The 23,562-nt window shown below is 41.9% G+C and overlaps 1 protein-coding gene across 1 annotated transcript; it reads left to right on the top strand.

The window, feature by feature from the left end:
• Nucleotides 1–3,954: 3,954 nt before the first annotated feature.
• On the top strand, nt 3,955–22,703 carry PTK6 (protein tyrosine kinase 6). Its single transcript, XM_038750659.1, has 8 exons — nt 3,955–4,190; nt 5,872–5,993; nt 11,077–11,240; nt 13,405–13,558; nt 15,277–15,438; nt 17,917–18,098; nt 18,886–19,039; nt 22,163–22,703. The coding sequence occupies exons 1-8, from the start codon at nt 3,955–3,957 to the stop codon at nt 22,348–22,350; spliced, it is 1,362 nt and encodes a 453-aa protein (XP_038606587.1). The 3' UTR covers nt 22,351–22,703.
• Nucleotides 22,704–23,562: the final 859 nt, after the last annotated feature.

Here is a 23,562-nt window from a genome sequence, read left to right as displayed (position 1 = left end):
AGGTCAGTTGCAGAAGAGTTGAGCAAGAACACGTAAGAACATAAAAATGTAAATTTTACTGGCTCAAACTAATCTTGCATCTTGTAATCTTGTAATCTTAGTACCTTGCTTGGTACGTAGTAAGTACCTAACAAATATTCATTCATTCATTCATTCAATCGTATTTATTGAGCGCTTACTGTGTGCAGAGCACTGTACTAAGCACTTGGGAAGTACAATTCGGCAACATATAGAGACGGTCCCTACCCAGCAACGGGCTTACAGTCTAGAAGGGGGAGACGGACAACAAAACAAAACATGTATACAGGTGTCAAAATCGTCAGAATAAATAGAATTAAAGCTATATGCACATCATTAACAAAATAAATAGAAATATCATTAGCAATATTGTTGTTATTAGCAGTAGTAGCAGCACTATTTAGAAGATGTATTTGAAACTGTTACCCATTTGAGGAGCTTAGACTCCAAGAAGGAAGACAAGGAAAAACCAATTGATGAATACCACATATAGTTAATAGAAAATGAGAATCAATCAATCATATTTATTGAGTGCTTACTGTGTGCAGAGCACTATGTGCTTAGTAGAGTACAGTATAATATGGAGTTTACAGTTTAGAAGGGGAGACATTTAAATAAATCACAGATATATACATAAGTGCTATGTGGCTCAGGATGGGGTGAATAAAGGCTACAAATCCAAGTGAAAGGGCTATGCAGAAGGGAGAGGGAAGAGAGAAAATGAGGGCTTAGACGGGGGTCGTCTCTTGAGGAGATGTGATTTTAATAAAACTTTGAAGGTGGGGAGAATGGTGGTCTGTTGTATATGAAGTGGAAGGGAGTTTCAGGACAGAGGTAGGATGTGGACAAGTCATCATTGTTGAGATAGATGAGAGTGCAGTTAGTGAGTAGGTTGGCTTTAGGGGAGCAAAGTTAGTGTGCTGGGTTGTGGTATGAAATTAGAGAAAAGATTCATAAATGATAAACATGTCAGTCTAAATAAATCCATGACAAAAAACCCCAATGTAATTGTGTAAGGTGGCCTAGATAATGACATAATCGAGATCAGGGAATTGCTTTTAGAAGAGGAGGGCCATGGTTTGACAAGGGGGGGATCAGAGAGGACACCACTTTTTCCAGAAAGGCCCGATCCTCAGGGAGTTTTCTTAGCACTCTCAAAATACTGGGTGGCGACTCTGCAACAACCATAGAATTAGGCCCTGAAGATTGGATACACCCAGTATTTCCTGGGTCTAGTCTGGCTCATCAACCTTCCTTGTTAGGGCTTCCTCTGATCAATTTGTCACAGTGGATCGCTTTGGTAAAGCCCAAAGTGAGGGGGAAAAGAAGAGGTTTAAAAACCCCAACCTTTTCACATTCCTATTTTCAGCTCTCCTGTCTATTGAGGGGATGGAATTATTGTTGTTGCTTTTGGGAAAGATGATGATGATGATTCTGGTATTTGTTGAAATATTTCTGAGTCTAGACTGTAATCCCTCTAGACTGTAAGATCACTATGGGCAGGGAATGTGTTATATTGTTATATTTTACTCTCCCAAGCACTTAGTGCAGTGCTCTGCACACAGTAAGTGATCAATAAATATGATTGATTGCCTGACTAACCAACGTGATGATTCCTTTCCTGTCTCTCCCAGGCACTTGTAAAGTACGATCCCTTGTTGGCCAAGTCTCTTGGACTCAGTTGCCTCTTACATTTCATTCCCATCAGTCCTCTAAGCCAACCTGACCATACATCCTGGTTTAGCCAGGATAATCCCAGATTTTTGTAGAACATTTTGAACAATTTTAGAAAAATATCCAAATGTCATGGAACTGGGATGGTCCCAACTAAATTAGTCAGCTTATCTGATCCCCAACTGCTATTACTCAGTTTAAATCCTTGGATTTTTCGCATCCAAACTGACACCTCCTTGGCACCTGTTCAGCCAAGGAAAACAGTAAGCAAAGTCACGAGACCATGCATTTGTGGAGTGAGAGAATAGGGGAGAAAATCCCTAAAGGGTGTGCAAAAGCAGTGAAGCCTAGTGGCTAGAGTATTGGCCTGGGAATCAGAGGACCTGGGTTCTAATTTTGGCTCCGCCACTTGTCTGCTGTGTGACCTTGGGCAAGTCTATTAACTTCTCTATGCTTCAGTTATCTCTTCTGTAAACTGGGGATTAAAACTGTGAGCCCCATGTGGGACATGGACTGTAACCAACCTGATTAGCTTGAATCTAAATCACTGCTTAGTACAATGCCCGGCACATAGAAAGGTCATAACAACTACCTTTAAAGAAAGGCAGAAATGGGAAGGAATGTCCAGAGGGTCTGCCATTTGCATTCTATGATTGGCTGCTTCTTAACGCTCTTTCCAACAAACTAAATAAACCAAAACATTTGCAGGATCAAAACTTGCAAAATAGTTATCCAGCACCAACTGCATTCTTCATGAAAAAGTGTCCCTAACTGAGAATATCAAAGTGATGACACATCCTTTCTTTAAGGTGACCAGTGTATGTCCTTTATAACATAATTCAATCAACTTGGGGTCCAAATCTTTGATCTTTCATTGACTTTAGCAAGTCGACACCTTAGTACCTTGCCTAAATAATGTGGACAATGACATCCCCTGTGGTTTTTGCAAGAAAGCAAATAATAAAAACATCACAGTCTTTTGCCAATAGAAGATGCTATGTAAGTATTAAAGAGTAAGTTGCCACATTCTGCATGGGGTAAAGAACCAGCACACCCGGTTTAGAAAACAGGGATTTGTGCAGTGAACCCAAAAAGGTCTCACGGTATCAGTCACTAAAAGGAGAGGTGGTAAGGGGTGAAAGAGAAAAGATTTGGCTTAGAAAAGCAGAAATGGCAAGTTCCTGAGACAGATGGGTATGGGTAAACTGTTCCTGGTGATTTGGCTTATGGAAAAGAAGGCTGTAGCATTTGTACTGGCAACACAAAGGGAAGAGGGTGGATTGATCAAGCTGTCAGTCTTTAGCAGTGCCTCTCCTGTGTGATTCACCCAAGCAGGGGTGGTGTGTGTATATGTGTGTGTGTGTGTGTGTGTGTGTGCACGCATGCGTGCGCACACGCAGGTGCATGAGTGTAGATATGTTGGCTGATCACGTGGCTAAATTGTGGAAAACATATTTTCCATAGGTGTGTGCAGTTGTCAAGGTGAGTTATCATGAGTCACAGCAAAATGATGACTCTTGGAGCTTCCTATTCCAAATTTCCCAAACAGACACTGATTCACCAGAAACCCAATTAATCCTTCAACTTGAGTTACCTAAACATCTGAAATTACAAACTCAGCATTCTAATCTCTTTTTGCCCCCATTTTCTTTCCTTGAAATTTGACTGGTGTACCTCTTCTTTTAGCATCTTATCTTCAGTTTTCCCTTCTGCTCTTTTTCCCTCCCTTCCCGACTTCCGGATTTCAATAAATCTTAAAGGTGCATGCTTGCGTGTCTGTGTGTTTGCGTGTGTGTGTATTTGTTGGGCAGAGGAGAGGCCGGGGTGGATTGGGTGGTCCAGGAGAGGGGAAGGACTGCTGAATTCATTTCATACCCTAGTCACTCCTCAAAATGAAGTGCTCATCTTAGAAGCTGGGGATTTTAATGATCCTGCAATAGTGACTCCAACTTTCTGGTTATCTGCATGGGAGTGGCCCGTAGGGCAGTCCTGCATTCAGACAATAAGGAAGTGGAGCTCCCAGGAGGGAAAAGGACACATTAGGCAGTTCTGGTTCTCTCTGTCAGGATTAGACATGTAAACAGGAGTTCCCCTCAGCGTCAAAGGAAGAAGTTCACTTTCCTGACAGAGAAAGCTCAGCACAGGTGACCAAAATGCCCGAAGAAGAGGCATGATGAACAAAGAAACCTGGGTGACACAGTCCTGGGAGAAAGGCTGAAAAGCTGCCCCTCTCAGAGATCAGCTCCTCCTTGATCCACCAACATGGTCTCAAGAACCACTTCCCCTTTGTGGACCAAACACCTGTATGTCAGCCTCTGGGACTTCGAGGCACGGACCGATGATGAATTAAGTTTTAAGGCTGGAGACCTCTTCCAGGTCACTGAGAACATGGAAGACTGGTGGCGGGCAAAGAAAATAGATACATCAGGAAGGATCCAAGGGGAAGGTTACGTCCCCTACAATTATTTAGCTGAGCAAGAGACATTGGAAACCGAACCGTAAGTAAAATCCTGCCTAGAGTGGGAATTTGAAACTCATTCACATTTGCTGGTTAGCAGTATGGGGGTTTTGCCTAGACTAGACTTCGAACCATGACTTGATTACTCATTCCAAATTTGTCCTATATAAAGGGATCTGCCTCCATTTCTGGAATGGAAGCTTTAAGAATTGATCTACGGTCAGGTTAAATCAGGGAAAACATGAAACATACTTGGAGAAAATCAGCAGATTCCAAGATTCTGTGTTGTAAGCTCCTGGCAAGTTTAGGGCTTTTCTCTGGATTTTAGGGATAAATATTGGTTTGGAGAAAATTATTTTAGGCTTTAAAAAGATTAATAGAAGAGCCCTAGGAGTTATGTGGTTACTGAATTGAAAAGTGAGTACTAAGGTCTTGGCAAACCATTTTGTGGTTTAGGCTGGGACATGCAGATTGGCTTTTTGCTTACCAGTTGGGACAAATGCTCCAAGGAAGTGTATGTGGGTCCTTTCAAAAGAAGAGAAAAAAAATGCTAAATATTATTTTTGGTATTGTTATGACTACCTTGTATTTTAGGCAAATCTTGTGCTTGCTAAATAATTTTTTAAAGCCTAGAGTGTTTCTACTGTTTAAAATTAGGCAATAGATTTAATCCTCCAGGCAATTCCAAAATGAACAAAAGAATTACATGTGGAACAGAACAAACAACAAACACAAAAGATGTGATATTTGTGGTGCAATTAGAGTTTAAGTGCCTTTATTCTTGGGAAATGAGATTCAGTTGGAGGGTGGGTTAATTTTCTCCTTCAATTTCTCAATGATCCCATGCAGTCCCTCAACATCTCCAGCCCAGCATTCTCCTGAGAAAGTTAGGGCTACACAATATCAGTTTAGGAAAGCAGCTGAATGTGAAAAATAAATCCATTTCACTCCCTCTTCCAGGAAATAACAGGAAGAGAAGCAGGGATTTAGGTGAACCATGAGAAACGCCGCTATGATTCAGACTTCTGGGTTCTCTTTAGGCTCACTAATACATTGAGCTTGTGTCAGCTTAGGCTAGATGAAAGGAGAGGCTGCCAGTTATGTCACCTGGACTTTGGCCTCTTCTCCTGTACCTTCGACCCTTGTCCTTTTCTCTTGCAATCTCTAGGACCTGTGCCTGACTGGTTATAGGGTGGCCCAGAAGCAAGGCAGTTTTGCAAAGCAGTTCATACTTATTATAAAAGTAACTTAAAAACTAGAAATGAACTGGATTACCCAGCACTTCCCCCTCATGATCCCCATTGTGTTAGTGCAGTATAAAGTGCTTGCACAAATCCCACACAATACTGGATTCCAACTTCAATCAATCAAACAATCAATCGTATTTATTGAGCGCTTACTGTGTGCAGAGCACTGTACTAAGTGCTTGGGAAGTACAAGTTGGCAACATATAGAGACGGTCCCTACCCAACAGCGGGCTCACAGTCTAGGAGGGGGAGACAGACAACAAAACAAAACATATTAACAAAATAAAATAAATAGAATAGTAAATATGTACAAGATATGTACAATTTTAAGATTGGGAACCCCCTCTGAGGAAGTATGTCTAATTCCCACCTGTATATTTTCCCCAGTAGAGTGATTTGCATCCAGTCAGCACTTACATACCACTGCTATTGCTATTACTACAATTCTGTGTTTCTTTTTCTTGATTCCTGTAGATGGTACTATGGGCAGATATCACGAACAGAAGCTTTACACAGGCTCCTATCTGAAGAGAATAGAACAGGTGCCTTTCTGGTCAGAACAAGTGAGAAGAAAGGAGCTGACTACGTCCTATCAGGTAAAATTCAGTCCTTTCTTCTTTGACATAGTACAATATGAAGACACTGACATGAGTGCCCTAATTCTGTGTTTCTCCACTATTAGCTTTCTGACTCAAATACAGGATCCAAATCTGATATTCTCCCCGGTTAACATAAATGCAAAATTTCACTCCCCCTTGCCCTGTTTCCATCAATATCCAATGCATCAATTTTTCCAGGCAAGCTGTACCACCAATTAAAAAAAGTACTAAAAGTGCTTAGCACAGTGCTCTCTGCATGCAGTAAGTGCTCAATAAACACCAATGATTGATTATAAATTATCAATATAATCTACCTCTGTAGTATAGCTTTGTTAAATGATTTACAAATCAATAGGGAAGTTGTCTCATTTTCCTTGGTGACCTGGATTTCAATGTAAATGGCTTAAGGTATTGAGATGGTCACAATACTCGTATAATGCCTTCTGCATAGCCCCAGATTGAGAGAGAGAAATGAATCAGAGTAAGGCTGCCACTCTTATCAGAAAAATATCAGAGCGTGTTATCAGTAGTCTTCTAAGAGTGCTTAGGTTAGGGGCAAAGTAAACTCCTTGGAGAGTTTTTTGTTGTTTTTTAATGGTATTTGTTAAGCACGTACTATGTCCCAGGCACTGTATTAAGCACTGGGGTAGATACAAGATAATCAGGTTGTACACAGTCCCTGTCCCACACAGGGCTCACCATCTTAATCCCCATTTTACAGAGGAGATAACAGACACAGAAAAGTTAAGTGATTTGTCCAAGCTCACAGACAGACAACAGGCTATTCCTTTAACAGTTTCAGAGTTATGTGAGAGAATAGATTGGCTTTTTAATGGTATTTATTAAACCAAAGTTGTCCGTTTTTTCTTATTTTGTACTCTCCATTTATTCAATCATATTTATTGAGAACCTACTGTGTGCAGCACACTGTACTAAGCACTTGGAAAGTACAATTCAGCAACAAAGAGAGACAATCCCTGCCCACACTGGGCTTACAGTGTAGAATGGCAGGCACTTACTAAGCGCTGGGGTAGATATAAGGTAATCAGGTTGGACACAGTCCCTTGCCCCACAATAGGGTTTACAGTCTTAATTCCCATTTTACAGATGAGGTAACTGAGGTACAGAGAAGTTAAATGACTTGCCCAAGGTCATACAACAGACAGCGTGGCTCAGTGGAAAAAACCCGGGCTTTGGAGTCAGAGGTCATGGGTTCTAATTCCGACTCTGCCACTTGTCAGCTGTGTGACTTTGGGCAAGTCACTTAACTTCTCTGTGCCTCAAAACCTCACTTGTAAAATGAGGATGAAGACTGTGAGCCCCAAGGTGGGACAACCTGATCATCTTGCATCCTTCCCAGCATTTTAGAACAGTGATTTGCACACAGTTAGTGCTTAATAAATGCCATCATTATTATTATTATTAGGTGGCAGAGCCAGGATTAGAACCCAGTTCCTCTGGCTCCCAGACCTCCACAGGCCATCCCTTTGAAATACCATGATAGATCAGCATTGTCTCCTGAACAGAAGGTGTTTCCAGTGTCTTCTAGAATGTAAAGAGTGAGACGAGACCAACTGACAGACAGTGACTAAAACCTGAGTCTGCAACTCCTGCATGTCTGCTGGGGAGTGTGTTTGCTGTCACCTGGAATTGGGGTCAATTGAAGAGGTGGAGTGGTTGAACTCCCCAAACCTGTTCTTTCACTTGTAGTAATTGCTAGTGAGAGAGTGTGGAACTCCACTCAGGCATTCTCTTAAATCCTCCACAGGCCCCTGGGTGAAGCCCTGATGGGCCCTTTGCAAGCATAATTCATTAAAGGAGCTAAAATGGGCACAATACCTCAGAGCTGAGCAGGAGCACTGATTCAGAAGATCCAATTTAGGTCAGAAGAGGTTAATCTGAGATTCACCCTCTGTGCCCATCCTCTTCATCCCCAGGTTGCTTTCCATCTGATTATCTCTATCTGTCCCAGTTTAGCACTGAATCAGTAATCAGTCAATTAATCAGTGGTCTTTATTGAGCACTTTTGGTGGGTTGATCACTGCGCTAAGTGCCAGGAAGGGTACAAAACAAGTGAGTACTCGATAAATGCATTTTTAAAATACAGTTTTTTAAATTGAATTTCCAATTATCCCAAATGAAGGCAGAGAGCCTTAGCAAAGAATTATCTGAACCCAGGATCTGTCTCTGGCAAGCTCTCCTCTAAGAATTTTGTCAGAATATTCAAACTGAGCTCCAGTGCATTTCATTTCTGATGTTCTACTGTGGATACACCAGCAGTCAATAGAGTGAAGGCTCACTGAGAACAGAATGCTGTACTGGTTTTTATAGAACATGGTACTGGGAGTCAGGAGAACAGGTTCTAATCCTGGTTCCATCACTTGCCTGCTTGGCTTTGGGCAAGCCACTCAATTTCTCTGTGCCTCAGTTTCCTAATCTGTAAAAATGGGGATAAAATACCTACTCTCCCTCTCCTTTAGATTGTGATCCCTCTATGTCATAGATGTGTCTGATCAGCTTGTATTGTATCTACCCCAACACACAGTAAGCCCTTAACAAAGACCACAATTGTTATTATTATATCACTTCAGAATGATACAGACCTCAACAAATCCTATAGTTTTGTACAGTAAAAACTCTAGAGAAAAATGAGCAGAAAAAAAACTTCTAATTGCTCTAAGTGCCCAATGTGACATGTGAGATTCAGGAGTCAACCCCTGAAATGTAAGATTTTGAGTGCATATATCTCGATCCATATACCCCTCTTTCCCCTAAAAGTTAAGAAAAGTAAGCTGTAGCAACATTAGATCTAGATAATCCTCAACAACAATGAGTTGACTATGCATTTCCCATGCAAACCGGGATTGGTCTCTGATTCATTGCGTGGTTTTACGCAAATTAGCCACCTCTTTGCCCAAGCAACTTCACCTGTAAAACATGGATAGTGGCACCAACTTTCCTGGCAGAACTGATTGGAGAGGCAACTATTCAGCCTGGTTGTAAAACCTGTGTCCAGTAGAAAGCGTTCTTGGAATTGTAAAGAATAGACTCCATTCTTTCTGGAAGTAAAGTCCCTTGTAGCCCGTTCTCATATTTCCCATTGCCCTCCTCCCCACCAATGCCCATGCTGGCTACACCTGAGAACTGCACAGAATATCTGCTATACAGCTTCTCCTAAAAATTGCAAGTCTGTGTGAAGACTTCTCATGGGCAAAGGCAGACATAATATGCACTCTAAAAAGCATAATAATGGTACTTTTTTAAGTACTTATTATGTACCATGCACTGTTCTAAGCTCTGGGGTAGGTACCAATTTATCAGGTTGGACATAGTCCTTGTCCCAAACGGGGCTCACATTCAGAATTCCCATTTTTTTAATAGATGAGGTAATTGAGGCCCAGAGAAGTTAAGTGACTTGCCCAAGGTCACACAGCAGACATGTGGTGAATCCAGGTCCTTCTGACTCCCAAGCCCATGCTCTATCCACTAAGGCACAGTAAGCGCTCAGTAAAGATGGTTGAATGGATGAATAGGTCACGCTGTTTCTTGTGGAGATCAATCAATCAATGGTATTTACTGAGTGCTTATTATGCATAGAGCACTCTACTAAGCGTTTGAGCAAACACAATAAAATTATATTGGTAGACATGATCCTTGACCACAAGGAGATTACCGTTTACAGGAAGATCACGTGCTCTCTGACTTTGCCTCTTCCACTTCCTTAGACTCTAAGAGGTGCATGTAGAGGCCTATACACTTTTTAGAGCTGAACTACTGGATAGACCACAGGCCTGGGATTCAGAAAGACTTGGGTTCTAATCTTATCTCCACCATTTGTCTGCTATGTAACCCTGGGCAAGTCCTTCACGGCTCTGTGCCTCACTTACCTCATCTGTAAAATGGGGATTAAGATTGTGAGCCCCAAGTGGGATAGGGACTGTGTCCAACCCTATTTGCTTGTATCTAGCCTAGAAGGTCATGGGTTCTAATTCTGGCTCCACCACTTGCCTGCTGTGTGACCTTGGGCAAGTCACTTTACTTCTCTGCACCTCAGTTCCCTCAACTGCAAAATGGGGATAGGGACTGTGTCCAGCCCAATTTGCTTGTATCTGCCCCAGTGCTTAGAACAGTGCCTGGCACATAATAAGGACTTAACAAATACCATAATTATTATTATTATTAAATGCTTAGCAGACACTACAATTATTATTCCTACCTACGCCTTATGCCACATCTCTTCTGCACAGGTACTAGAACAATTTTATCACATGGGCAAGCTAAAATCAATCCATAGTATTTATTTAGTGTTTGTGTAAGATACTATACTAAAAGACTAGAGGGTGCAATAGAAGTAGTAGACACCATTCCTGCCCTCAAGGAGCATACAATCTAGTAGGGGAGACTGACTTTGTATTCCAAATTAGGGGGAATAAAGAAAGAGGGAGCAAACTCAGCAATAATAATAATAATGTCAATAATGGTTTTTATTATGCATTATTTATGTACTAAGCACTGGGGTAGATACCCAGTAATCAGATCAGACACACTTCTCACCCCAAATGGAATGCACAATCTGACAAAGTCAACTGAGTCAGAAATAATTTTAATTTTCTTTGAGGCTCCTCTCTTGAAAGGAGTAACTCAGAATTGTGGCTTCATTCAGTTCCATAATGTGTCTATGAAATGAACATGAAATGGGTGCCATGACCTCCATTTTGGTGTGGGGGGGTTACAGATAAGGAAATAGAGGCTCAGAGAAGCTGGGTGACTTGTTACTCTGGGAACTAGGGACAGAGCCAAATGGAAAACTCAAGCCCCATGACTCTCTGGCTTGGGATCTTTCCAAGAGGTAGTAACTTTCTTAGAGTCATTGTCTTTGCATTTTCAGAAGATGAAGCTTTTCCCCAAACTGCAAATGCAAGAAATGCATCCTTAATCAATGTTGTAAGCAATAGTTTAACTATATACTTCCACACTGCTACTGGTTTCTGAGAACAGTAAATATTCTGTCACCATTAATCAATGACTCCCTCTTCCCTGTGTCCCTCCTTTCTTGTCTCCTCCCCCTCTGATTTCAAAGTTCGGGATGATAGGATTGTGAGACATTACAAGATATGGCAGAGCGCAGAAGGAAAGTTCCATATGAATGCTATAGTCTCCTTTCCAGATCTCAATAGCCTGATTGAATATCACAAAGCAAGGAACCTTTCCCATGGCCTGAAACTCACCAATCCCTGCTGGAAGGTAAATTGAAATTTTCTTATGCTTTAGATTTAATATTTAGATTTTCTATTTGTCATCTTTAGGGCAGGTTGAAATGTCCACCAATTTCACCATAGTGAAACTTCATTTGTTTTTGTCTAAGGTGATCAAAGTCCACAAAGAGCCTTTATAGCTAAACCATGATTTATCCAATTTGATTAGAGAAAGCATCCTATGCTAAGTAAAATGGACCTAATCAATTGATCAATCAATCATTCATATTTATTGAGTGCTTACTCTGTGCAGAGTACTGTATTAATCACTTGGGAGAGTACCATAGAGTTAGTAGACATGAATCCTGCCCACAAGGAGCTTATCAAATAATTGGGAAGGTAGACACTAAAATAAATTACAGGCAGAGGGATTCAGTGGAATTTAAAGATGAGTACATAAGAGGGCGAGGTAGTACCCGAGACCTCATGTGATGTAGAAATGCTGGAGAGGCAGTGGGGGAAGAAACAGGGTTGATTTCTACTCTCACGTATGCCTTTGCTGAAAAAACATCAGTCCTTTATATTCCATGAAGCTGGTCTGCCTTGACTGAATCTGGGTGTCCAGGCCTAAGTGTTTCTTCGACATCTAGAAAACTGAGGAAAAGTCACAGATCCTGAAACACTTTCTCTGTTTCATTAAGACTGGAAATGTGGCCACCCTTCCTGGAATTACTCCATTTGCAATAAACCATGTCCATTGAAGTGAATCTGGGGCAAGCTGATTTCTCGAACTCAAGGCTGTGAGGAGAAGAGTTCAGACATTCATGAAAGTGATAATCCTCTGGGGGAGTGTTGGCTAGGTTGGGGGCAGAAGCACTACAAGCATCCTGACCTTTATTCTTCACAATGATTGGAGCTTAGAGAGCTCCCCTTCGATTGAGGAAGCCAGAAGTATCAATAGGTTGGAGTGGGAAGAGAGCTACAGGCTAATTATCTACAATTTGAACTTCAGTCGCCTGGGATTGTCTACTGAGAAAACACAAATAAGTCTCTTATGTACCAGTTGAGTTCAAAACCAGCTTTGATAATTCTAACAAAGCTGGTAATTAGCTCGACTGGTAGATAATAAGATAAAAAAGGAACCCCGATTGTTGAACAACAACCCGAAATTTAGCACAGGAAGTCTTTTTCTGGGAGCAATAATAATAATGGTACAGGCGGCCATTTACTAGGGTGATGTGGAAATTTTCTGCCAGACAAAATGGCCCAGCCAGAGCTAAACCCTCAAGGTTCCCGCTTCCTTCATGTGACTCATGAGGCCTGCACTCCAAACTAAACATGCCAGGGAGCCGTGGTTATTCAGTGAGGGCTCCTCAAGATTCCTCAAAGTCGGCAAAGGGTCTTAGTCAAAAACTGAATCAGGTTTTGCTCCAAAGTATTACCTGAGGCAACACAGCGTTTAGGAAGACATGTTCAGTGATCATATCAGATGCCCAAAGGTGAAAGATGGACATTTCTGAAGTTGAACGGATGTTCCTGAAGAGTGAGAAGGGAACCATTTCCCAGAATCAACTTCCCTTTTTTCTCTCATGGAACACAATTTGATTTCAAACTATTAAAAGCAAGGAAAGGAGCTCCTTTCTCCCCCACCTACCTTCCTCTAACCCCCTCCTCAGCCTTCTGCCTCACCATTAATGGTGGAAGGCAAGTTGCTCAATGAACTCAGCTGCCAAGATCAGAGATCTTTCCAGTGAGCACATTTCTGGGTCATGACGTTATATGACACTTTTTATGAATGACTTTCTTCTCATGATGAACACTTAGGAGAAAATACTAAGTGGAACATCTTCCAAAATGGAAAAAAAAATCAGTCAGTGCATTTGAAAACACACGGTGGCTCCCACGAATGTGTTGTCTAGATCAACTGCTTAAAAATTAAGTTTTTTTTAATGAATTAGGGTCATTGGATGACCAAAGGTATCTAGACACTTAACTAGACACTTCTAAAGTGGGTTTCTAGATTAAGGGGACTTATTATTTTGTAAGTGTCTGATTGGTGGGTATCTGCTAGACCAGACTTCTCCTGCTGAAGCTTCTCAAAATATTAACAATACACTCAAACTCCAGGAAGTGGAATTGTCCTTATGTATCTCCATGATGTCTCCATGAATATGTATTCTAATGCATAATTTGCATGTCTGTTTTTCATCTAGCATGAGCCTAAGCCACTTCCTCACTGGGATGATTGGGAAAGGCCCAAAGAAGAATTTACACTCACTAGGAAACTTGGCTCTGGATACTTTGGGGAAGTCTTTGAAGGATACTGGAAAAAGCAAGTTAGAGTCGCAATTAAAGTGATTGCTAAAGGTAAGCACATTTTCTTTGGGTCGGAATGTTTCATGTGATGGGTAGTGACCATTTCTAGACAAGGAATCTCTCTGACCTGGTCTCTTCCCACACTCTTTTCCACCACCCTCCTGCAGGTTGGAAATCATTTTGAGTTTACTACTGGAATTCCAACTGTATTGGTGGGACTGGGAGTCCTGGAGTAAATGCAAGATAATCAAATCAGATACAGTCCTAGTCACACATGGGGCTCCAGTAACAATAATAATAATAATAATGATGATGATAATAATTGTGGCATTTTTTAAGTGCTTACTATGTGACAAACACTGCATTAAGCACTGGGATAGAAACCAGAATAATCAGGTCCCACATGGGGTTCACAGAATACGTAGGAGGGAGAACAGGTATTGAATTCCCATTTGCAATTGAAGAAACAGGCACAGAAAAGTGAAGTGATGTTCAACTTTACATAGCAGGAAAGTTGCCAAGCCAAGACTAGAACCCAGATCCTTCTGATTCCCAGGCCTGTGCCCTTTCCACTATGGCACACTGCTTCTCTGCATTATCCCTCAAAATACTTGTTCTAGTAAAATATCCCTCATTTTTAGGAAGTTCTTTCTTAAACCTCATCTAAAAATCCCTCTACCCACAATGTAAATCCGTTTCTACATATTCTGTTTCCAGAGGAGTTAGAGAACCCCAGTGATTATCCTATGCTGGCTTTGGATCCAATTTATCCAAGATCAATCAATCGTAGTTACTGAGCACTTACTGGGTGAAGAGCAATCTACTAAGCATTTGGGAGAGTAAAATATAACAGATTTTATAGTCATGTTCCCGGCCACAAGTAGCTTACAGTCTATCTTCCAGTTTAGCTTGCAGCTTACAGTCCATAAATCCTCGTTGCACTTTCAATCAATCAATCACATTTACTGAGTGCTTACTGTGTGCAGAGCACTGTACTGAGCACTTGGCAGGTTGATTGTTTGGACCATCTGACTCATTTTCAAATAAAGAGGGAAAATGTCTGTTCATCTCACTATTTTCCTTCTAGGTTCACTAAATCTCTTCTTTGCATTTTCTAGTTAGACATTCATTCATTCACTCATTCAATTGTATTTATTGAGCACTTACTGTGTGCAGAGCACTGTACTAAGCACTTGGGAAGTACAAGTTAGTGACATATAGAGACGGTCCCTACTCAACAACGGGCTCACAGTCTAGAAGGGGAAGACAGACAACAAAACAAAACATGTGGACAGGTGTCAAGCCATCAGAATAAATAGAATTACAGCTAAATGCACATCATTAACAAAATAAATAGAATAGTAAATATGTACAAGTAAAATAAATAGAGTAATAAATCTGTACAAACATATATACAGGTGCTGTGGGGAGGGGAAGGAGGTAGGGTCGGGGGGATGGGGAGGAGGAGAGGAAAAAGGGGGCTCAGTCTGGGAAGGCCTCTAGGAGGAGGTGAGCTCTCAGTAGGGCTTTGAAGGGAGGAAGGGAGCTAGCTTGGCGGATGTGTGGAGGGAGGGCATTCCAGGCCAGGGGGAGGACGTGGGCCAGACATGTCTACCTCCCAGCTAAGTAGGATGCCTCCTCTTCTTTTTCATTAGTCCATCATAGAAAGTGGGGCTGTTAGGGAGAGTGTAGGATGTTCATAGTGGGGGCTGTAGAAGTACTCATTGCTTTACTTTTGGCTTTCTGTTCCTCCCTGTGACTTTCTCAAGCTGACTTGATGCACCAGCAAATGTTCTACTCTGAGATCCAGGTGATGAAGGAGCTGCGGCATAGGCACATTCTTGCTCTGTACGCCATCTCATCAGCTGGGGATCCTGTCTACATTATCACCGAACTCATGCCCAAAGGAAATCTCCTTGAGTTTCTTCGCGGTAAGGACTGGAGTTGGGGGAGGGTGTGAGTCACTTCCGTTCCTCATGTGCTGCAGCATTTGTGGTGAAAATGTTGGTTGTAAAACATTGCCAAGGAGATGGGATAAGAGGTAGTCTTCCACAAATGCAAAGACCACCTAGGGCAAGCATGACCAAACCATGATTCTAGACTGTGAGCTCATTGTGGGCAGGGATTGTCTCTCTTTATTACTGTATTGTACTGCTCCAATCGCTTAGTACAGTACTCTGCACACAGTAAGCGCTCAATACATATGATTGAATGAATGAATGAATGAATAACCATGTGTAATTACTATGTGAAATTGTGGGACTTGATAAGTGCTTACTATGTACCAAGCTCTGTGTTAAGAGCTGGGGTAGATACAGTAAAAACAGATAATAATCATAATAATAATTATGGTATTTGTTAAGCGCTTACTCTGTGCCAAGCACTGTTCTAAGCAGTGGGGTAGCTACAGGGTAATATGGTTGTCCTATGTGGGGCTCACACTTTTAATCCCCATTTTACAGACGAGGTAACCAAGGCCCTTCTTGTGATAGGAGGGAAAAATCCTGAACAGGAGTCACAACAAGCACCCTTCACCTATTTCAATATTACCCCCTCCCTCCTCATCCTACTCCAAACCTTACACTGTAGCTGTTCACCATGAGAAAACTTACCCAGAAGAATGCTGAAAGTAGGTAAAAAATATGGGAGCCAAGTGAGTGGTGGCAGGAGGAAAAGGAGTGCATTTCCAGAGTAATTAAGGCAGTGTACAAACCCATTTCCTGAACTTCTGAAGTTTATCAATCGATCAGTCAGTGGTATTTATTGGTCCCTAATGTGTGCAGAGCACTGAACTAACCCCTTGGGAAAGAACAATGCAATATGGTTGGCAGACACATTCTCACACTTTAAAATATTCCAGGAACTGTGTTTCATTCTTGGTGCCAACTGCTAATCAATCATATTTACTGAGTGCTTACTCTGGGCAAGCCACTGTACTAAGCACTGAGGAGAGTGCAGTACAATAGAGTTAGTAGATATGACTCTTATGCTTAAGGAGCTTATAGTTTAGCAGGGAAAGAAAAAATAAATTAGAGGTAAGGGGAAGCAACAGGGTTTAAATCTGCATTTAGTGTGGGATGGCCCCCTTCCCAGGGTTACTCGTTGGCAAAAATGAACTCTTTCAGAAGGTGTACGCTAAATAAATGAATTAATTGTCCAGAGAAGCAGCTTGGCTCAATGGAAAGAGCATGGGCTTGGGAGTCAGAGGTCATGGGTTCTAATCCCAGCTCCACCACTTAACAGCTGTGTGACTTTGGGCAAGTCACTTCTCTGTACCTCAGTTACCTCATCTGGAAAATGGGGATTAAGACTGTGAGCCCCATGTGGGACAACCTGATTACCTTGTATCTCCCCCAGTGCTTAGAACAGTGCTTGGCACATAGTAAGTGCTAAACAAATACCAAAATTATTATTATTAATTATTATTATCGCTGGAGAAAAATGTCTATGTGTTGAATTTGGCATGTGTTTGAATTCACAAGAGACCACTTACCAATCAATCAGTCAGTGGCATTTACTGAGTTTACTAGATTACAGAGCACTGTATTAAGGGCTTGGGATAGTACAATGCAATAAGGGTTGGTAGACAGTATCCCTCCCCATAAGGAGCTTACAATCTAGTGAGGGAAATAGACATTGAAATAAATTACAGATAGTGGGAGCAGAAAAGGGTACCATCCAAGAGAATGACCATGACTATCAGCTACATTCACATGAAAAAGGAACTGTCATTTTCTGCGTCACTACCTCAGAGCTGATGCCCAAGCAAGGATTAACTGGGAGCGGAAGAATGAGGGGTGGAAGGGCAGCAGGGAAAGGGAGAAGGGAACTGGGATCGTGATGCTAGAGACATCAAGGCAACCGGGGAAGTGACAAGCTGCAGAGACAGAGCAGTTCCAGAGAGCACAGGGATGGGTCAGAGCTACTCAGGGCAGAGGTGGGATATTTTTAATAAAAATAATAATAACTGTGGCATTTGTTCAGCGCTTATGTGTGCCAGGCACTGAACTAAGCACTGGGGTGGATACAAGCAAATCGGGTTGGACACAGTCCCTGTCCCAGATGGTTCTCGCAGTTTCAATCCCCATTTTACAGATGAGGTAACTGAGGCACAGAGAAGTGAAGTGACTTGCCCAAAGTCACACAGCAGACAAGTGGTGGAGCTGGGATTAGAGTGCACATCCTTCTGACTCTTGGGCCTGTCCTCTACCCTCTAGGCCAGACTGATTCATCTTCAATCAACCAATCAATCATTTCTGCTAGGAACATATATAGGAACTAAATAGTATATGGTTTTTTCCTTCTTTTTGCCCCATATGGCATAGTCACCATTAATCTCCCTTTGCTTGGCTCAGTTGCCCAGCTGAGATCAGGAGTAATGAATGGGCTTCTGATCGCCTCTCTCGTAGACTCTGACGCAGCCAGTGTCCCAGTGTGTGAACTGGTGGACATAGCATCTCAGGTAGCTGAGGGGATGAGCTATCTGGAATCTCAGAATTATATTCATCGGGACCTGGCTGCCAGGAACATCCTTGTTGGAGAAAATAACATCTGCAAAGTGGGTGATTTTGGACTGGCCAGGCTGATCAAGGTGTGTAAAAAATCTGTCTCATACGGTAGTAATAATGATGATAATTGTGGTATTTGTTAAACATTTACTATGTGCCAGACACTATTCTAAGCACTGGGATGGTTACAAGCAAATCGGGTTGAATACAGTCCCACCCCTGTATGAGGTTCACAGTCTTAATCCCCATTTTACAGATGAGGTAACTGAGGCCCAGAGAAGTGAAGAGACTTGCCTGAGGTCACACAGCAGACAAGTGGTGGAGCCAGGATTAAAACCCAGGTTCTTCCGACTCCCAGGCCCAGCCTCTATCCACGAGGCCACACTGCTTCATCTTCAATCAATCAATCATATTTACTGAGTGCTTAATGTGTGCAGAGCACTATACTAAGCACTTGGGGAAAGTACAGTATAAGAGAGTTGATAGACATGTTCCCTTCCCATAATGAGCTTAATCCAATCAATCAATCATATTTATTGAGCACTTACTGTGTGCAGAGCACTGTACTAAGCGCTTGGGAAGTACAAGTTGGCAACATATAGTCCAGAGTCTTGTATCACACTGAGCAAAGATGGAGTTTCTGTTGCATGAGCCAAGGTGTGATTTTCACATGACTCCCATCTCTTCTCTTCGATGACAAAGCAAAAAGGGAGCATATTGTGGGTTGTGGAGTGTCTCCCACCTTGTCAATCCCTGGAGGCTGGAACAGATCCTGGGAATGTCCAACGCCAGGAATGTCCTGTGTAGCTTTTAATTCCAGGATCTTCCACATGTATATTCTTTTAATCCCCAATCCTCTGGGTTTTGTAGGACGACATCTACTTATCTTACGCCCAAAACATCCCCTACAAATGGACAGCACCAGAAGCCATCGCCTATGGACGTTATTCAATTAAATCTGACGTCTGGTCTTTTGGAATTCTGCTTCATGAGATTTTCAGCAGGGGACAGATGCCATATCCAGGTAATGTACTTTTAAACAGAGTTCTCCAGGTTATGATCCTGGAAAACAATAATAATAATAATAATAATAATAATAATGGCATTTATTAAGCGCTTACTATGTGCAAAGCACTGTTCTAAGCTTTGGGGAGGTTACAAGGTGATCAGGTTGTCCCACGGGGGGGTCAAAGTCTTAATCCCCACTTTACAGAACTGAGCACAGAGAAGTTAAGTGACTTGCCCAAAGTCACACAGCTGACAATTGGCAAAGCCGGGATTTGAACCCATGACTTCTGACTCCAAAGCCTGGGCTCTTTCCACTGAGCCATGCTGGATGATGGGGGGAAAGGGGGGCAGGGGGAGGAGGGCTTAATTTTTCCATTCCCTCTGGCCCTGGGTGTCTCCCCTACCTTGATTTCACAGTTCTATGAGAAGCAACGTGACTCACTGGGTTGAGCATAATCCCGGGAGTTAGGAAGACCTGGGTTCTAATCTGGCTTCACCACTAGTCTGCTGTGTGACTTTGGACAAGTCACCTAACCTCTCTGAGCCTTAGTTACCTCATTTGTAAAATGGGGACAAAGACTGTGAGCCCCATGTGGGACATGGACCGTATCCAACCTGATTAGCTTGTACCTACCCCAGTTCTTAGTACAGTGCCTGGCAAATAGTAAGTGCTTAACAAATACCATTAAAAAAACCCAAAATTCTAGTTCAGGAATGTGGGTCCCTGATTGTGGGAGGTAAATGCCTACAAATAATATCGATGTTGAAGAGAACAATAACAAGCTCTTAACTTGTAAATTCCCTCTGTACATTTGGCATAGACTATGAGGCATACATGAATTTCACACAGTTGTGGTCTCCTTACTACTGTGTATGCCTGCTTTGGGTCTCTGGAAAAATTCTAGCATCCGTGACAATAGTTAAGCCACCTAACTTTTATGGAGGTGATTGGGTTCTAAATTTAGAAGAAAAAATACTGTTACTTGAAGGATTATGACAAAAGATCTAGAAGTGCCAGGGATAACATTGCAACCAAACTGAAGTTCTGCACACCTGCTTGGGACCTGGGAACCGCCACTGGTGACAGTATGATTTCTCGAATGGTTCCTTCAGCATCACTTAATTAGGCAAGGAAAGGATCATTGATGAGGAGATCCTGGACCATGAATTCCACCTGCACCAAAACAATGCCTGTCACACCTCAGCTTCACTAGATGGGATCACATAAGGGGAACAGATGTTGGCAAAATACCCAAACACTTGCTCAGTGAGGCTGGAGGGCTGTAAGAAATGGGGCCAGGAGAAACACTTTAAAGACACACCGAGTAAATCATAAAAACAAATGGGGAATGTGATGACTTTTTGAGAGGGAAATGGTCTGGCAGAATGTGATTTTTAAGCAACAAATTCTAAAATAATGTCAGGCCCTGCATGTAAAAAATGCAAAGATACCTCCCCAAGAGACCATTGTGGATATACAGTGGGAAAGAGATTGTTGAAGCAGCAGTCCTAGTGAAAAAGCCATGAACCTGAGTGTCAAAGGACCTGGGTTCTAATCCCTGCTCTGTATATATGTATATATGTTTGTATATATTTATTACCCTATTTATTTGTTTATTTTACTTGTACATATCTATTCTATATATTTTATTTTGTTAGTATGTTTGGTTTTGTTCTCTGTCTCCCCCTTTTAGACTGTGAGCCCACTGTTGGGTAGGGACTGTCTCTATATGTTGCCAACTTGTACTTCCCAAGCGCTTAGTACAGTGCTCTGCACACAGTAAGCGCTCAATAAATACGATTGATGATGATGATTTGCCTGCTGTGTGAGCTTGGGAAAGTCATTTCAATTATCTGTGACTCAGTTTCCTCTTCTGTAAAATGGGGATTTAATACTGTTCTCCCTCACCTCTAGACTATGGGTCTCATGTGAGTCAGGGACTGTATCTTTCCTGATTAACTTGGATCTACCCTAGTGCTTAGTACAGTGCTGGGTACATAGTAAGCCATTAACAAATACCAAACCATAGTAATACCACTATAGCATTTGTTAAGTACTTACTATGTAATCAGCACTGTACTAAGCACTGGGATTGATGATGATGAAGATGATGATGATTATTATTATTATCAGTCATTTCAACCACACCCCAACTTTGATAAAATCTCACCATCTGTAGCATCATCTTCAATCCCCAAAGGCAAATCCCTGCAAACTCATATTTGAAATGGGCCAGAAAGAGTTGCAGTGATGAGAGATGGGCCACCTCATTCATTCTTTCAGTTATCATTCAATTGTATTTATTGAGCGCTTTCTGTATGCAGAGCGCTGTACTAAGTGCTTGGAAAGTACAATTCGGCAACAGATAGAGACAGTCCCTACCCAGCAACTGGCTCACAGTCTAGAAGGGGGAGACAGACAACAAAACAAACCAAGTAGACAGGCATCAATAGCATTGGAATAAAAATATGGAACACTTCACGAATATGCGTGTCATCAGACTTCATTCTTCAGTGTTGATGGGTGTAAATGAAGATCTAACTAATCAATCAATCAATCTATTGTATTTCTTGAGCACTTGCTACGTGCAGAGCACTGTACTAAGCACTAGGGAGAGTACAATATAACAGAGTTGGAAGACATGTTCCCTGACCACAAGGAGAGAGCCACCAAAGAACAAAGAAGGAGACCCAAGAGAGTCATTCAACCTCTGCCGCTCTGAGGAGCATCACTAGTGCCCTTTTGGATGTGAAGCACAGATATGTGAAAAAGACTCTAATTGTTCCTGGCTATGAAAATTATCTGACCCCTTTATTCCCATATCAGTGAAGTCTGACTGTGACCATATCACTTTGTGCAGCTCGTTAGATCACACTGACCAGTTTCTCCAAATCCATTTCCAAATAGAAATACCAACAGATAATACTTTTCCTTCCAAAAGCTTTGTCATCATCAATCGTATTTATTGAGCGCTTACTGTGTGCAGAGCACTGTACTAAGTGCTTGGGAAGTACAAGTTGGCAACATATAGAGACAGTTCCTACCCAACAGTGGGCTCAGTCTTCTTTTCCTCTTGCGTTCCTGAAAAGCTCCAACCTTCTTGATTCTCATCTTCTCTCTTTCCTCCTTATTTTCTAGGAATGTCCAACAGTGAAGTCCACCAAAAAGTTCTATCTGGGTTTCGGATGTTGTCCCCACCAAAATGTCCACCCATGATCTATGAGCTTATGTGCAAGTGTTGGAACATTATTCCAGAAGAAAGGCCAACTTTCAAATGCCTTAAAGAGAAACTCTTCTGTTTCACCAACTATGAAAACCCGGGATGAAAACGTGACTGGAAACCATCTTTTGACATTTTGTCATTCTCCTCTTAAAGCCTTTGACTTGGTCATTGGTGAAATTCCCAGATGGAAATATGGAAGGTATATGTAAGTAAGAGTGCCACTCGAAACTCAAAATTTTAACTGTGACTGTTTGATAGTGGATGATCTTCAAAGGTGCTCATTGGCCAAAAAGAGTGGCTTTATCATTTAATTTACAGAGAATATGAAATTAAGAAATGAGAAGATACAGTGTAAAATACTCCAGTGCTTTGGATTTGTATCACAGAGCCTATTCACGGGCTCATAGAAAACTCAGAAAATGGAAATGGAAAGGGATGTAATGGTTTAAGCCTTGTGATGAGAGAATAAATATTCAGAATGGAAACTCTGCATGTTTATGATAATCATTGAGTATTGCCCCAACTCCTGATCAATCATTCAATCAGATGGTATTTACTTAATGCTTATTTTGTGCAGAGCATAGTACTAATCGTTTGGGAGAGTACAACAGGGTTGGTAGATACTTTCCCTGCCCACAAGGAGTTTGCAGTCTAGAGGACAAGTTCCATTTAATGCTGCTCTGGAGTCTTTTCAGCCACACTCGCATGCACGGGAAGGACCTCGCCATTGGTAGGATTGTCTTTGAAAACTGAGGATCAAGTTCCCAATCTCTCTTAGAGTCAATAGTCCAGCAACTTTTAGGCTAGAGCTTTTGAGGAGGAACCTGCCGGGGGCCAGGGGAAAGGAGGGAAGGGAAAAATGGTTCAGAATACAATTTACAAATACGTATTAATGCATGGATCTAACGTTCAGAAAAACCCTCTCAGAAGCTATAAACATTTGGGTCTATCTGGTTTCGGAGGTGGGAGTGTATCCAAGAAAATCTGGGCATTGCTTAATTCTTCTATTTTTAATGAAGGCAGAAAATGGGGCAGCAAGGTGGCTTAGTGGAAGGAACACGGGCTTGGGAGTCGGAGGATCTAGGTTCTAATCCCATTTCCAGCACTTTCCTTTGTGACCTTGAGCAGGTTTGAAGTGGAGGTGGATAGGCAACCACTGGAAAGGGGCTTAAAAAGGTGTGCTGCTATATTCTGCTGTACATAATCTTTAAGGGACTGTGACTTTGCACACAGGGTTAATCTCTCTCACTGTCAGTGGTGTCATCTAGGCAAGACAGTTCTTTCAAGACATATACGGCATGCGGCTGCTATATTC

Source organism: Tachyglossus aculeatus, chromosome 8 (genome assembly GCF_015852505.1).
Source record: "Tachyglossus aculeatus isolate mTacAcu1 chromosome 8, mTacAcu1.pri, whole genome shotgun sequence".
Taxonomy (NCBI): Eukaryota; Metazoa; Chordata; class Mammalia; order Monotremata; family Tachyglossidae; genus Tachyglossus; species Tachyglossus aculeatus.
This window is presented reverse-complemented; position numbering and strand designations above follow the sequence as displayed.

Bases quoted from the DNA above. Each gene is read 5' to 3' on its own strand.
- PTK6 (XM_038750659.1), top strand. From the start codon at position 3,955: ATGGTCTCAAGAACCACTTCCCCTTTGTGGACCAAACACCTGTATGTC. The intron at 4,191-5,871 runs GTAAGTAAAATC...TGATTCCTGTAG, and splicing joins GAGACATTGGAAACCGAACC to ATGGTACTATGGGCAGATAT. The intron at 13,559-15,276 runs GTAAGCACATTT...GACTTTCTCAAG, and splicing joins AATTAAAGTGATTGCTAAAG to CTGACTTGATGCACCAGCAA.